The sequence below is a fragment of the Vicugna pacos genome, unplaced genomic scaffold, assembly GCF_048564905.1.
Source record: "Vicugna pacos unplaced genomic scaffold, VicPac4 scaffold_221, whole genome shotgun sequence".
Classification (NCBI taxonomy): Eukaryota; Metazoa; Chordata; class Mammalia; order Artiodactyla; family Camelidae; genus Vicugna; species Vicugna pacos.
In genome coordinates, this window is record NW_027328900.1 from 35,895 (window position 1) to 51,643 (window position 15,749).

The 15,749-nt window shown below is 44.1% G+C and overlaps 1 protein-coding gene across 2 annotated transcripts in view; it reads left to right on the forward strand.

Moving 5' to 3' along the window:
• Nucleotides 1–12,070, forward strand: part of LOC140695464 (protein spinster homolog 3-like) — a 47,949-nt gene extending 35,879 nt beyond the window's left edge. Inside the window, exons 9-13 of one of the 2 annotated variants that reach the window (XM_072958191.1) lie at nt 714–812; nt 944–1,115; nt 2,065–9,050; nt 11,095–11,137; nt 11,913–12,070. In XM_072958191.1, coding sequence (XP_072814292.1) covers nt 714–812; nt 944–1,115; nt 2,065–2,153 — 360 coding nt within the window. In that variant the 3' untranslated portion in view covers nt 2,154–9,050; nt 11,095–11,137; nt 11,913–12,070. The remainder of the gene's footprint in view (nt 1–713; nt 813–943; nt 1,116–2,064; nt 9,051–11,094; nt 11,138–11,912) is intronic. The other variant, XM_072958192.1, reaches the window with a different exon arrangement.
• Nucleotides 12,071–15,749: the final 3,679 nt, after the last annotated feature.

Consider the following 15,749-nt stretch of genomic DNA (forward strand, 5'->3'; position numbering starts at 1 on the left):
TTTCTGTCTGATGTCCACCTGAAGCCTCCAGGTAGCAGATGGAGAATGATAATAAACAAAATCCTCCATGCAGGTGCTATTAGCCCCATATGGGGATGAGGAGCCTGAGGCACAGGGAAGTGGAGTGGCTGGCCCAAAGTCACACAGCTAGCGAGTGGGGGACGTGGGATTAGAACCCAAGACAACCTGACTCCGGAATTCATATTCTTAACCTTCCACCCCCTACGATGTAGGTCTTTCCAGCAAGGCTGCCTTTAGTCTCTGCCCAGAGGGGCTTCAACTTCCTGAGAGAGAGGCTGAGCCCCCACACCACCCCACCCAGGTGCCCACACATGCAGACACCTAGCCGTGCACCTGCTTCACCCTACAGCCCACACTAACGCCTCCTGGGCCTCTAAGCTGGGACGCCCCAGCCCCATCAGTGTTGTCACAGGCAGGCCTGGTCTCCCTGGTTCCAGGCAAACCCTCAAGAAGGGTGGCCTCCATCAGGGGCCTGGCAGCTCCATCCCAGGGGACTGGGGAACCTTCCTGAACCGAGGAGGGGCCTGATGTCCTGGTGGTGGTGCTTCAGGCATTGAAGTTGCTGACTCCCTTGCCAGCCTCTCACGCTGCCAGGCAGGCCCGTGGCAGGTGGGGAACAGGAGTGGGTGTGAGGGGGCACCTGCTCTCTGCCCTCACTTGCAGAGCTCCCCTGGTTCTCCTGTGTTTTGCAGTCTGTGGTGGTGCCCAGGTGTTGGGGAACAGCAGGGGCACTTCAGATCACAGTGAGCCACATCCTGGGAGATGCCGGCAGCCCCTACCTCACTGGACTTGTAAGACTGGGTGACTCCAGGCAGGCCTAAGTGGGTAGGGAATGGGGAGGGCCTAGGGGAGGAACTGTCCTGGAGGAAGGCCTGGAGGCTGGCCTGGTGGGCCTGGCAGACCCATTTTCTCTTCTCTGCAGATTTCCAGCGCCCTGCGGGACGAGGGCCCTGATTCCCACCTGCAGCACTTCCTCAGTCTCCGGCGAAGCTTCCTATGTCTTGTCTTCGTCATCATCCTGGGTGGCGGCTGCTTCTGGCTGACTACGCTGCACCTGGAGAGAGACCAGGCCCTGGCCCAGCAGCCTGGCCCAGGTAGCCCTGCCCCTTGCACCCATACCAGGCTCAGGGCTGACCCCAGAGGAGCAAGGAGCACCAGCCACCCCCTGAGCCCCTGGCCAGTTGATTCATCTGTTCCTTCATTTATGTATTTATTCAAAAATAGTTATCACTCCCCTGCTATGTGCCAGGCAAGGTTGCAGATGCTGGGGAGTGAAGGCCAAGTCTAAGCCCTTATGAAAATGAAATAAACAAGAAACAAACAGAAGAAGCAAAAGATAGAGGATGTTGGAGGTGATACGTACTATGGAGAGACGTTAAGCAGGAAAGTGGAGAGAGAGGAACAGGTCGGGACAGGTTTGCAATTTTTGAAAGGGTGGTCAGAGAGGTCCTTGCTGCACAGGTGACCTTAGAGCAAAGATTTGGAGGAGATAAGGGAGTGAGTCATGCAGCTGTTTTGGGGCAGGTGCTCCTGGCAGAGGGAACAACCAGTGCAAAGGCCCTGAGGTAGGAATGTACCTGATGTGTTTGAGGGCAAGGAGGCCAGTGTGAATGCAGCAGGAGCAAGGGGCCAGTGGTAAGGACGAAGGTGGTAGTAATGGGGCCAGAGCATGGGGAGTTTGGGAGCCTATGTAGGGACTGAGGCCTTACCTCTGAGTGAGATGGAAGCTGCTATGGAGTTTCCAGTGGACAAGCCCCAGGGTGTCTGATTTACATCATAAAAGCACCACTTTGGCTGCTGTGTTGAGAACAGACTGTAGGGGGTCTGTGTTGAAGCAAAGAGGCTATAGGAGGCTGGCAGCCATCAGGGGAGAGCAGCAGGGCTGGGACCATGGTGATGACATTGAAGGCAGAGACAAGGAGTCAGATCTGGAATTTATTTTGAAAATGGAAGCTAGGGTATTTTGTGAAAGCCTTTGCCCAGACCTGGTCCCAAAACACCTTCTGCCTCCTTTGGGGCTGGCTGAGCTCCTTCCTCCCACAGGGACCCCGGACAATAAGGACATGGATGGCAAGGCCACGGAGAGCCAACCCCTACTTCCTGGCACGAGTGCCTCCACAAAGGACCACTGAGGCCCCTGCCCTGCAGTGAGGAGGCCCCACCCACCTGGCCTGGATCCCTCCCGGTGGCCTCCACTGCCTCAGTGCCTCTGCCCACCTTTGGCTGTGGTTCTGGGGCCCTGGCCGAGCTGCACCTGCCACTTCTTTGCTCCCGGCTAGATAGCTGGCAGCGCCTGCGGCTGGGCTGGGAATTGAGCTGCCACCACCCTCCGCGGGAGGCCCACGCCTGTGCCTACACCCAGCACGAGGCCGCTCCAGCCTGGGGTTCTCAGCCTGGCTGCCTGTGGGCCCCGATTAAAGTATGGCCAGTACAAAGCCCATGGATATAGGCCTGTAGACAATCCTGTTATTTATAGCCTCAAGGTGTCTCTGCTGGGATTGGAAGCAAGAGAGGCGGAGGTGGGCAGTCTGGGCCAAGGATGCAGGGCTGCTGCTCTGGAAACCAAGGAGGCTGCTCAGCATGAGTGTCTAGGTGTCCTCACCCTGGACTGCCCGCTCTGACCCAGCTTCCCCACTCTGAGGGGTCAGGAGGGCACAGGACACCGCTCTGTGTGAGTTCACCCTCTGAGCAAAAGATGGGGCTGAATCAGCAGTCTTGAGGGTGGGTTTCTCCTCTGGCTGGTGTGGGGGTGTGGCTGCAAGATGTAGGGAACCGCTCTGAGAAGTGCCCAAGCCTGCACAGACCCCGCTGCCCCAGAGCCACACCGGGGGACTCGCATGGCCTTGTACCTGTGCCCTGCTCTGCGCCCTGACCCCCACCTCAACCCCATGCTCTGACCCCAGCCCAGCCCATGGGGAAAGCTGGCTCTGTGGGACTCACATTTGGCCACTGGGTTCAGAGCAGCTGCACACAGTGGACCCTGCAGGAAACCAACAGCTTCCAGGCGGGCAGCAGTGGGGAGGCATGTTCTTTCTGCCATGAGCATGAGTGCCTCTCCCCCTCCCCCAGTGCCCTGCCGGGCAATCACTGCTCGCTCGCTGATCGCCATCTTCGCTGTGCCAGGCTGGGCTTGCCTCCCAGCAGCTGTGGGCAGAGCAGTGATTTAGACTCACGCTCACCTCCTGACCCTTGCTTGCTCCATCCCTGCCCCTTATCACTGGATGGGACAAGCTCCAGGAGCTGGACTCTTGAGCTCAGCCCACACCTCCCCCACAACCCAAGTCTCAGCCCTCCCTCAGGAGCAGCCATCACCGGGCTGACCAGCCCCTCAACCCACGATCTGACACTTGGAGCTCATGAAACAGGCTGCCTCTGAAGTTACAAGAAAAAGGATTCCTGGGGGTATTTGGTAAGGGTTCTATAGCCAATTATAATGTGGGCACAGGTGAGAGGGGGGCATTCCCTCACCACCAAGCAGTTCTCTGACACCAGCTGGGTGTCCTACAGTTCAACTCAATTCTGACACTGTCTACCCAGAGAGAGCATCAGATTTCTCTGGTTAAGGGTTCAGTCCTACAAGACTGCCCCTGCCACCCCCACCCTACGCTTCAGATGCCAATCACAAGTCCAGGTTGTGACCTCAGAGGTTCCCACGCCCCACTCCTTGGGTTCCATTAATTTGCAAGAGCGGTTCACAGAATTCAGGAAACCCATTTACTCACTAGATGACCGGTTTATTATAAAGGCTATAACTCAGGAACAGCCAGATGGAAGAGATGCATGGGACAGGGTCTAGGGAAAGGGCGTGGAGCCTTCATGCCCTCTCTGCATGCACCACTCTCCCCAGATGTTCATGTGTTCACCAACCCGGAAGCTCTCCCAACCCAGTCCTTCTGGATTTTATGGAGGCTTCATTACTTAGGCATGGTTGATTAAACCATGGGCCACTGGTGACTGAGCTCAACTTCCAGCCCCTCTCCCCTCCCTGGAGGTGGTGGGGGTTTAGTACTCAAAGTTCCAACCCTCTCATCACATGGCTGGCTCTCTGGCAACCAGCCCCGTCCTTAGGTGAATTCCAAAAGTCACCTCATTAACAAACAAAAGGCACTGTGCAGGCTCCCATCACCTAGGAAATTCCAAGGATTTTAGGAGCTCTGTGTCAGAAACAGGACAAAGACCAAATATATATTTCTTATTATAAATCATGGTATTACACTTGGTTTCTCCTAAGAAGGAGGCAGCCAGTCTGTGCAGGAGCCAGGATGTCATGGCCCCCCATGGCATTCACTGGCTGTGTACCTGGGCCACTTCCTGTCAGCTCCTAGCTGTGGACGCCCCAGTTATATTTAAGAGGTGTGTTGAATGTGGTTTTTCAAACCTGGGCCTCATGTGAGGCATTTATCGTAAAAAATTTAGAATGAGAATAGCAAAATAAACCCACAGAATGGTAGTGGGGCAAATGGATATCCACATACCAGAGAATGATGTTGGATCCCTACCTTGCACCATACACAAAAATTAACTCAAAATGGATCAAATTCTAAATATAAAAGCTAAAACTATAAAACCCTTAGAAGAAAGCATAAGCATAAATCTTTGCGACTTTGGATTAGGCAGTAGTTTCTTAGATAAGACACCAAAAGCACATGCAACAAAAGGAAAAATAGATAAGTTGGACACCATCAAAATTAAAAACTTCTGTGCTTTAAATGATACCATCAAGAAAACCCCCAAAATGGGAGAAAAGTTTATAAATCATGTATCTGTTAAAGGAGATATATTTAGAATACATGAAGAATTCCTTCAACTCATTAATAAGACAAACCCAATTTTAAAGTGGGCAAAGGATCTAAATGGACATTTCTCTAAAGATATACTAATGGCCAGTAAGCACATGAAAAGATATCAATATCATTAGGCATCAGGGAAATGCAATCAAAACCACAATGAGGTATTATTTCACACCCACTAAGACTGATAAAATAAAAAGAGACCAATAATAAAAGTGTTGGGAAGGATATAAGGAAATTGGGACCTTCGTACATGTTTGGTAGAAGTATAAAATGGTATAGTCACTGTGGAAAACAATCTGGAAGTTTTTCAAAAAGTTAAATATAGAATACTATAGGATTCACCAATTCTACTCCCAGGTATATACTCAATAGAATTGAAAACATGTTCACACAAAAACTTGTACACAAATGTTTGTAGCATCATTATTCATTAAAGCAAAAAGTGGAAACAACTCAAATGTCCATCAACCGATGAAGAGATAGTCAAATCTGATCTATCCATACAGTGGAATATTACTCAGCTATAAAAAGAAATGATATACTGTTGCATGCTATGACATGGATGAAAACCTTATTCTAACTGAAGGAAGCCAGACACTAAAGATCATATATCCTTTTATTTATATGCAATAACCAGAATAGGCAAATCTGTAGAGACAGAAAGTAAATTAATTGTCTAGGGAAAGGGTTGGAGGGAGGGGAATGGTGAGGAACTGTTAATGGATAGAGAATTCTTTGTAGAGTGATGAAAACATTCTAAAATTAATTGCAGAGGTTGTACAACTCTGTGAACACACTAACAACCATGGAAATGTGTACACTTTATATGGGTGAACTACATTATATAAATTATACCTTAATACATTTATTGTAAAAAGAATAAATATATCCAAAGAAATAAGAAAATAATGAAAACAAGAGCATAAGATTGAGAATAGAAACAATAAACAGTATGCGCTCTACCACTGAGCTATAGTCACCCCCTTCCATTTGATGTTGGAATATTATTTATGGCAGCACCAACCTGCCCAGATAGGGGATCTTTTTCAGCAGTGCTCATTTGACCAGATGCACAGAGAAGATGGGGCGTCTGGATGATTTAGGGCTGGTAAGGCAGAAAGACAACTGGGCAAGAGTATTGAGGATATTGCTTCACCAGAGACCCCTGCTATTGAAGATACAACTATACTCAGAAGAATCTGTTTGTTGGCACCGTTCTTCCAGGTTGATAGGAAATCTCAGACAAGATTCTTTCAATGTGTGTGCCTATCCAGTGAAGAGGAACTTCATGACCTGGTCATCCACATGCTGCAAAAAATGTTGCAGAACAGTGATTGGTGCCTGTAATAGAATTTGTTATATGTGTAGCTACCTAGCATCTTTTGAACCCATTTCTTATACGTTGGTCATTTCCCATCTCCCAAAGGTAGATGCCAGGACTTGCCTGTCCTACCTCCTTTGTAGCCAGGACTCAAAAGTGTGACCTGATTACCAATCAGATGCACCCATATAAACTTGAACTCAGAACACAGTGTCATGAGAAAGGCGACATTGGCCTTGCAGAATCCCTTTTGTTGGCAAGGCTGGCAAGACTGGCAAGGCTCTCCAAGGTGGTAGGGGTCCAAGCATCAGAGATGATGCTCAGAAACCGAGTTAATGTGCCAGTGCCCAGTGGTGGTAGCCCTGCCTCCTGCCTAGAGCAGCCTAGCTGTGAGATTGGCATATTATTCCTAGCTCTAGAGAAGTACTGTCCAATAGAAATTTAGAGTAAGCCACATAAGTAACTTTAAATTGTCTAACAGCCACATTTAAAAAGAATTTTAGAGGGGAGAGTATAGCTCAGTGGTAGAGCACGTGCTTAGCATGCATAAAGTACTGGGTTCAATCCCTGGTACCTCCATTAAAAATAAATAAATAAAACAAAGTAAATAAACCTAATTACCTCCCCCAAACCCCACCCAAATTTTAAAGGTGAGATCATTTCAATAATATACTTTAACCCAATATATCCAAAAATCTTATCATTTTAACATGTATTCAATATAAAAAAGTATGCATGAGGAAACTGATATTCTTTTTTATACTAAGTCTTTGAAATTCAATGTGTATTTAACACTTTCCAGGGTCCAAGGCTCAGGGCACTGGTGTTGATGCCACTTCTCCAGGTCCATAAATGTGCTGTGCACAGAAAATTCTATAGCTGTTTCAACTCAGAAAATGACCTGACACTCTTCTCCAAGGGTCTTCTGCAGAAGCCCGAGAAGCAGTGGTGCTTCCCGGCTGCTGGGATGACAGGCAAGGCTTCCTCACCCTCCTGGCAGAGGAGGTCCCTTCTTGGGGCTCCCAGGTTTCTGGCTTTTTAGTGATTTGCTGAGCACTGGTTGGTGAGAAGCAGTGTTTGTACTGAAACCACCCATTTACTTGTCTCTCTTCCCGCAAACAGCCGCACGGAGACCAATAAGCTGGCTCTGAAATGTTGACACCCTTAATCCCCAACTTGCCAACTCCCTTTTCTCATCTAATAAAAGGGGAATAAAACCTCATCAGATTACTGCGAAGATTAAATGAAAAACCGAGGTCAAGGCTCAGCACAGTGCTTGGCACGCTGTAGATGCTCAGAAATTCCCTTCTTTGTCCTTTAAAGCCTAACACTCAGGTTACCTGCTACATTAACTTTCTCTAAAACATCACCCCCACCCAGACACAAAAATCCACCCTTCTCTGGAATCCCAAGGCTGTTTGTCCATTCTTAAAAGGGGCTCGTACATACACACACACGCGCGCAAATAAAGGAAACACACAGTTTAATGACTAGGAAGAGCCTGTGAGTTGATTTCCTAGTGGTTCAAATTCTGAGGGCTGTGGCTATTGAGGTTAACATTTCTAAACAACAAGGTCTATTTTTTAAAAAGTTGTTTACTTCAGGGGGCCCAAAGGAGGCTGATAGATGAGACGATGACCTGGTTATAGTCCTGACCGTTAAAAATGCACTTTATTCACTCCTTCAGACAGTCATTTGTTCACTTGTTTTTCACACATCCATTTGGCAGGTGTGTGCCTAGGAGAAAAGTCTGGAGGTGAAAGGGGATCTTGCATCATTCAGGACCTAATTCCTACCCTCCATGCAGACATAAATCTCATCCTTAAGAGGTAATCATTCCTTGGAAGGAGAGTATAGCTCAGTGGTAGAGCGCATGCTTAGCATGCATGAGGTCCTGGATTCAATCCCACATACCTCCATTAAAAAAAAAAAAAGCTTATCTTTCCACAGAAAATAAAGGGCTCTTAACCCGATGGCCTTAAAGATTCTGCTCCCATTCTGAGATAGAACTGTGTCTGGTTCTTCAACAGGGAGGCACTTGAATGGCTATGTCCCCCACCACAGTGGTTGGCTCTGGACAGAGCGTGCTGATTTGCATAAAAGCAAGCTCACAGCCATTTATCTTTGACAAAGTCCCACAAGCATCACCACCCCTCCCCCTAAAAAAGCACTACTGCACCTGGGCACCTTGTTTAGCTTGACTTAAGCAATGGGTATATTGATATGATTAGGTGATCAAAATGCTAACAGTCATTCTTTTAGAGGAACTATAGCTGCTGCTACCAGGCCCCGCTGGGTTTCTCAAGGTCGGGCACCTTGGACAACACACTCTGCGTCTGTCTGTGGGAGGATTTTTCTCTCTCTGGCTGCGCTCGGCTCTACCAGCATCATGGCCCAAAGTGAGGGAGAACAAACCCGTCCTTCCTACCCATAGCAGTCCTCAGTCGGCAACTGATCTGAGTCGGTGTTTGCTCCAGCTCATGACCCCGCAGGTGGGGAGGTTCTGAGAGGCATGTTCTGCGCTGGTCCTCGGAGGTCCCCCTGCAAACTGGAGCGCTGCTGCCCACAGAGGTCACCTACCTGATAATGCTTTTTACTGGCGTCCCCACTCCTCTACAGGTTTTCCTGAGATCATCTTCCAAATAAACCTCTTGCATTCAAATCTTTGTCTTGGGACCTGCTTCTGGGGGAATCCAAACCAAGGGAGGGGCACGTTGCCAAGTAGCAACAAAAGCCCTTGGAAACCCAGCTGATACTCATTATTACAGAGTCTCTCTCTTATCCCATAAGATCATTTTACTCACTCATCGTGTGCCTTGTGGGAGGAAAGGAGACTGCACGCTGTATTACTTCTCCCAATTACTTTTAATTTGAACTCTTTGGGGCAGAGACAGAGTGTGCCATCTAAGGTTGGAGTAAGTATTGGGTACATCCCAGTGGGATAGTGGTGTCATTTCTCACACCCTGAAGTTCATTGGGTTTTTTTTTTTAATTTTTTGGAGGAGGAGGTAATTAGGTTTATTATTTACTTTTAGAGGAGGTACTGGGGATTGAACCCAGGACCTCGTCCATGCCAAGCATGTACTCTACCACTTGAGCTATACTCTCCCACCTGAAGTTCACTGTTGGTTTAGAGCTCTTTACTATGGAAAATCTCAAACATATACAAAGGCCCAGAGAGCAGAATAATGAATTATCCCTGTGTACCCATTATCAGATTGGGCAACTATCAAGTCACAGCCAATATCTCCCTACTCCACTCCCAATTATTTTAAAGTAAAATCCAGACATATTATGTCACCTGTAATAGTCAATATCTCTAAAATATAAGGACTCTTTTTTTATAAGCATAAGGATATCATTATCACATCTAAAAATTAACAATTCCTTAATATTATAAAATATTGAGTATTCAAATATCCCCAGCTATATCATTATTGTTACTATTACTATTTATAGTTTATCATTATTACTATTTAAAACTGTAAACTACTTACTAGTTTATAGTTTATTTGAATTATGATCTAAAAAAGGTTTGTATATTTTGATTGGTTATATGTCTCACATCTTTTTTTTTTTTAAATTTTTGTGCGGTGGTAATTAGGTCTATTTATTTATTTTAATGGAGGTACTGGGGATTGAACCCAGGACCTCATGCATGCTAAGCATGCGCTCTACCATTGAGCTATACCCTCCCCCCTCAAGTCTTTTTTAATCTCTAGATTCCCCCCATCTCTGTTTGTCTTTTCTTGCAATTTATTTGCTGAAGAAATCTAGTCATTTGTTCTTGTGTAATTTCCTGATATTACAGTATTTTACTGACCACATCATCATGGTATCATTTAACATGTTCTCCTGCTTTCTCTATTTTCTGTGAAGTGGTAATCAGATCTAGAGATCAGATCAGATTTGGGTTTGATTTTGTTCTAAGACTCCTTATATATGGTATTGGGGACTTCTAAGAAGAGGTACATTCATCTGGTTTTTATTTATGTTCTAGTTTCTGTGTTGATTTAGGAAAAAAACTAAGATGTTTACACTGTGATGGAACAAACAGAATTGTGACTTACCTTTTGCAACTTATGTGGCTGCTTAAACTAGTTAGAGTATATTCTGTTATTTGCAACTGATTTCCCTGACAATTATGGGGAGTCCATGATGTAGCTAGATAGGGTGTCTAGTCGTAAGGAAAGGATCAAACTCTACCTGAAGCCTCTGGCCTTCCAGGTAGATGACATAATGCATTTTATTATTGTTTATGCCGCTTTAAGTTGGGTTTTCTGTTCTTTGTGTTTAAAAGTATCTGGATTGACTTCTGTGTGCACCTTCAGTGCCTAGGTGTACCTAGATATGCTCAACACATGTTCATTCATAATCACCTTTTAAAAATTACAATATAATGGGCAGACAATTGACCATACATATTCAAAGTGTATAATTTGAGTTTCAACACATGTAAACACCCATGAATCCATCACCTTAATTAAGGCAGTGAATCATACCTAAAAGTTCTTCGTGCCCTTTTGTAATCTCTCTCTTCCTCCACCCCAGCCCCAGGCACCACTGATACCCTTTCTGTCATTTTCTATAATTTGACATAAGTGAAATCAAATACACTCTTTTTGGTCTCCTTTTGCTCAGCATAGTTATTTTGAGGTTCATCCATGTTGTGTGAATCAATAGCTTGCTCCTTTTAATTGCCAGATAACATTCCACTGTATGGATATATCATAATTTGTTTATCCATTCTGTTGGTGGGTATTTGGGTTGTTCCCAGTTTGGGGTTGTTACTAGGAAAACTCCTGTGAACATTTGTGTAAAGCTTTTGTGGGCATATTTTCATTTTTCTTGGGTGAGTATCTAAGGAGAGAATGGCTGCCTTGTATGATAGTTATTTCACTCCCTAAAGAAAATGCCAGACTGCTTTCCAAAGTGTTTGCCATTTTATATTCCAACCAGCTGTGTACGAAAGTTCCAGTTTTCGCATCCTTGCCAACACTCGGTAAGGTCAGTTTTTAAAAAGTTTTTAGCCATTCTAGTGGTACATAGTTGTGATTTTACTTTGCATTTTCCTAACGACTCATGATGTTGAGTATCTTTTTCAAATGTTCATTTGCTATCCATGTATCTTCTTTGATGAAGGATCTCTTCAAATTTTTTGCCCATTAAAAAAAAATTATGTTGTCTTCTTACTGAGTTGTAAAAAATTCTTCATATATTCTAGTTATAAGCCCTTTCTTAGACATATTTTGCAATACCTTCTCCCAATCTGGTTCACCGTTTCATTTTTTTAAGAGTGTCTTTTGAAGAGCAAAAGTATTTATTTTAATGAAGTCCAATTTATCTATTTTTTTTATAGTTTGTATTTTTTGTGTCACATTTAAGATATCTTTGCTAAACCCAAGACCATTAGTATTTTCACAGAAGATTTACATTAGAAGTTTTATATTTATATTTATATAGGAGTATATTTATATAGTCTTATATTTTTTAGGCCTATTGTCCATTTTTTAGTTAATTTTGGTATATGGTGTGAGGAAAGGTTCATTTATCACAGCGAATATTATGCATTATTTTAAAACTTCCCCTAGTTTTATTAAGATATAATTGACATATTGTTTAAAGTGTACAACATAATGATTTTATATACTGCAAAATGATTAACATAATAAGTTTTGTTAACGTCTATAATGTCACATAGTTACAAATTTTTTTTCTTTTTTTCTTTTTTTTGGTTTGTTTTTGTTTATTATTTGTTGACCATACTGTATGTATAGTGGACAGTTTGCAACTTGTTGTACAGAACTTTATACACAATGAACACACACCTTTCAAATATCATGGAACCCTCACAAAAATGGATCAAAGGCAGAAAAGAAAACTTCAATACATTCTGTAAAGTAGAAAAGAGTCAATAAATGTTTGCCATTAGGAACATGTGTCTTTCTTCTTTATTTTATCTATTAAAATTTTTTTTCATTTTTCAGTTTTATTAGGTAAAATTGTTACAGTTTGACTGCACATATACAATATATTGCGTGTAAATACATATACAAAATATACTGCACATATTTTTAAAATTTACATATATGTACTGTTCATTGTTTCTAAGAATGTTTAGAGCTTTAGCTTTTTAAACTTACATAGTTATCAAAGAATAAAGTCAACCACAAAATAAGAATTAATTCAAAAAGATACATATATCCTGCTATTGACAGCAACATTATTTATAATTGCTAAGATATGGAAGCATCCTAAGTGCACATCAATAGATGAACAGATTATAAAAGATACAGCATATTTATCTAATGGAATACAACTCACCGATAAGAAAGAAGGATTTTTGCCATCTGTAGCCCTTCATTCACTTTTTTTTTTTCACTTCAAAAACTAGAATTTTATAACTGGCATAAACATTTCCATTGCATCAAAAACAACAAAAGACCTAGACATAAACTTAAACAAGGAGGCTACCCATACTCTGAAAACTGTAAAACATTGATGAAGGAAATTGAAGATGATACAAAGAAATGGAACGGTATATTGTGCTCTTGGATTGAAAGAATCAACATGATCAAAATGGCTGTACTACCCAAAGCAATCTACAGAGTCACTGCAACCCCTGTCAAAATACTCACGACATTCTTCACAGAACTAGAACAAACAATTCCAAAATTTATGTGGGACCGTAAAGGACCCCAAATTGCCAAAGCATCTTTTGTAGGTCTTTTTTTTTTCCCCCTCTTTCTTCTTTTTGTTCTCTTTTCTTATGGTTTGGTGACTAGAGAAGTTCCTTTAACATTTGTTGCAAGGCTGGTTTGGTGGTGCTGAATTCTTTTAGCTTTTGTTTATCTGTGAAGCTTTTGATTTCTCTATCAAATCTGAATGAGAGCCTTGCTGGATAGAGTATTCTTGGTTGTAGCAAATTTTTTTCTTGTGATGAGAAATTTTAAGACTTTCTTCTCTCTTAGGCACTTTTAAATATACAGTATTGTTAGGTATAGTCACTATGCTGTCCATTAATCCCCAGAATTGATTTATTTTAAAACTGGAAGTTTGTATCTTTTGACGACCTTCACCCCTCCCAAACACATTATTTATTATTTGGGTCGTCTGATTTAGTTCTGACAATTCTTTGAAGTAGATATTATCATGCCCATTTTACAGATGAAGAAACAGAGGCTCAGAGAGGATAAGTACCCAGTTGAGGGCCTCTCCTTTAAGTTGTTTTGATAGAAATTTGCATGTCATTCTCTCTGCTATGTTAATCTCCATTATCTTCCTACTGCCTAAGGATGTATTGGGTCCCCTGACTCCCAGAGTTAGGGTGGCTTGCCTACTAAATCAGGGCTTAAGAGCCATCCCCAGGCCTTGGCAGGTCTCCATCTCTCTCTGCTTGGCTCTGCTCTCTTTTTTTTCATTGGCTTCCTTCTCAAGCTTCAGGTAAAGACCCAATGATGGCAGCAGTTTTCAGAGTCAAGACCCACCCAGAGGATCATCTGTCTCGTTGCCAGGAGCCCCACTTTGCTTGCTCACTTTGGACCCTTGGCTTCTGAGGGCACACCAGGAGGAAGACAAAACCTTTCTGCAGTGTACAGGCAGTCTGCTGCTTTACGCCTGTCCACCAGCACCTGCATCAGAACCACCAGGGGCACCGGGTCACATGCAGCTTTCTGGGCCCAAACCCCTCTTCTTGCAGGTGGACTCTGAGGCCCCAGGAAGGAGAGGGAGCCAGGATTGATCTAGGACAGAAAACCCAGGGAGGAAGGGAGAGAGAATGAGGGGCAAGAAACCCATCCACCCTCTGCTCCTCAGACTCCCCTGTATTATCCCTTTGGTTCCCAGTCATTAAGAGAAAAGGCCAGAGTGGACCTGGACCCCAGTAGGAGTCTTGGGAGGGAGGTGGCTTTCTGTTACTGGGGCCTCTGAGTGTGCTCTGAGGGCTCAGATTGCAGCCTCTCCCCTCCCAGGGAGGCTCAGTGTAGCGGGCATCTCAGGTCTCCCAGCCTCAGGCACAGACATCCTCAGTTAAAGGAGGAGGCCTGGCTGTGGGAAGGAGCTGGGTGGGTAGGGCTCCGGAAGTAGGAGAGCTGCCTCTTTTGAAATGCGCACAGGGAGGTGGGGAGGAGAGTGCTGAGTGCAGGCCAGAGGGTAAGCTAGGCAGAGCCTGGTCCCCTAGGAAGGGGCCAGAGTGAGGCCAGGACCTCAGTCAGAGAAGAGGCAGGCACCTTCCCTCTGCCCTACAGAACCTGTTCCACTGCTGTCTTCAGCTCCTCCCCTGGGCCAACCAAGGGCCTCAGGGGTGGAGGCAGGTGAGCAGAGAAGTGACAGGAGGAGAAGCAGACAGGTGATGGGAGAGAAGAAGCTGCCAAGCCCTGGGGAACTGAAGTCTGCAGTGTCCCCCCCTTGCAGGCGCATGCAGCTTTTCCCATGGCCACCCTCTCTGGATTCAGAGGAGTGACCCTGTCCATTAGGTGATGGGCATTGCATCCTGATTTCATTAATGCCATTTCATACTGTCCCCTTCCCCAGGCCATCAAATGTCATCTTGTGGCTACCACACCAGTACTTGTTTGGTTGGTTAGCTCTAAGTCTTAGAAATAATCTTACAGGAACAGTCTCTGGTCCCAAATTCCCACTGTCTAGATGGAAAACTGAGGTCTGGAAGGATCCTGGACTTTCCACTGTGGTAGAAAAGTCACCTACTTTTAAAATTAGTTAATACACACATATATATTATATGTATATAACATATGTTTATTTTATAATATTTTGGTCAATTTGATGTTTCACAAAATTCAAAAGACACAAAAAAGTAAGTCTCCCTCCCATTGCCATTTTTGGTCCTTAGCAATTTGCCCTAGGACACTGTTGTCAACTGTTTCCTGCCAGAGGTATTCAATACTTACCAAACATTTACTTTTTTTTTTTTCTTTTTGATGGAGGTACTGGGGATTGAACCCAGGACCCTGTACATGTTAGGCACACACTCTACCCTGAGCTACACCCTCCCCCTCAAACATTCACATTTTTGAAAAATCACAGACTTTATATGCTGTACTAACTGTTCAGCACTTTGTTTTTGCACATAATGAATCTTAATTAAGATCACTTAATTTTAATACCTAGCTGCCTCGTTTTGTTTTAATAGGGCATAATATTTAATTGTATGGCTGGAGCATAATTTATTAACTACACTCCTGTTTATGTCCCAAACTTTAACTATGGTTCAGTGAATATCCTGGTGCATATTATATATGTCGCCAGGCACCTGTAGACCTGTAGGGTAAATTTCTGAAAGTGGAATTGCTGGGATCTTGAAGAATTTATATATTTCATTTTTTGATCAATATTACCAGGTGGCCCTTTAGGGAGGTTGTGCCAATTAGCTTTGCCACCAACAATGTATGTGGGGGGCCTGTTTTCAGACACCTTGACCAACATGAATCCCCTTTTGTTGTTTTTTTAGTTTTGTTTTTACCCATCTGATAGGTGAAAGATAGTATCTCGCAGTTTTCATTTACATTTCTTATATTACGAATGAGGCTGATCATCTGAGATAGAAACCCAGAGGACAGTTTTTAACTGGAGTGGGGTCTGGCCCCTACGCTAGG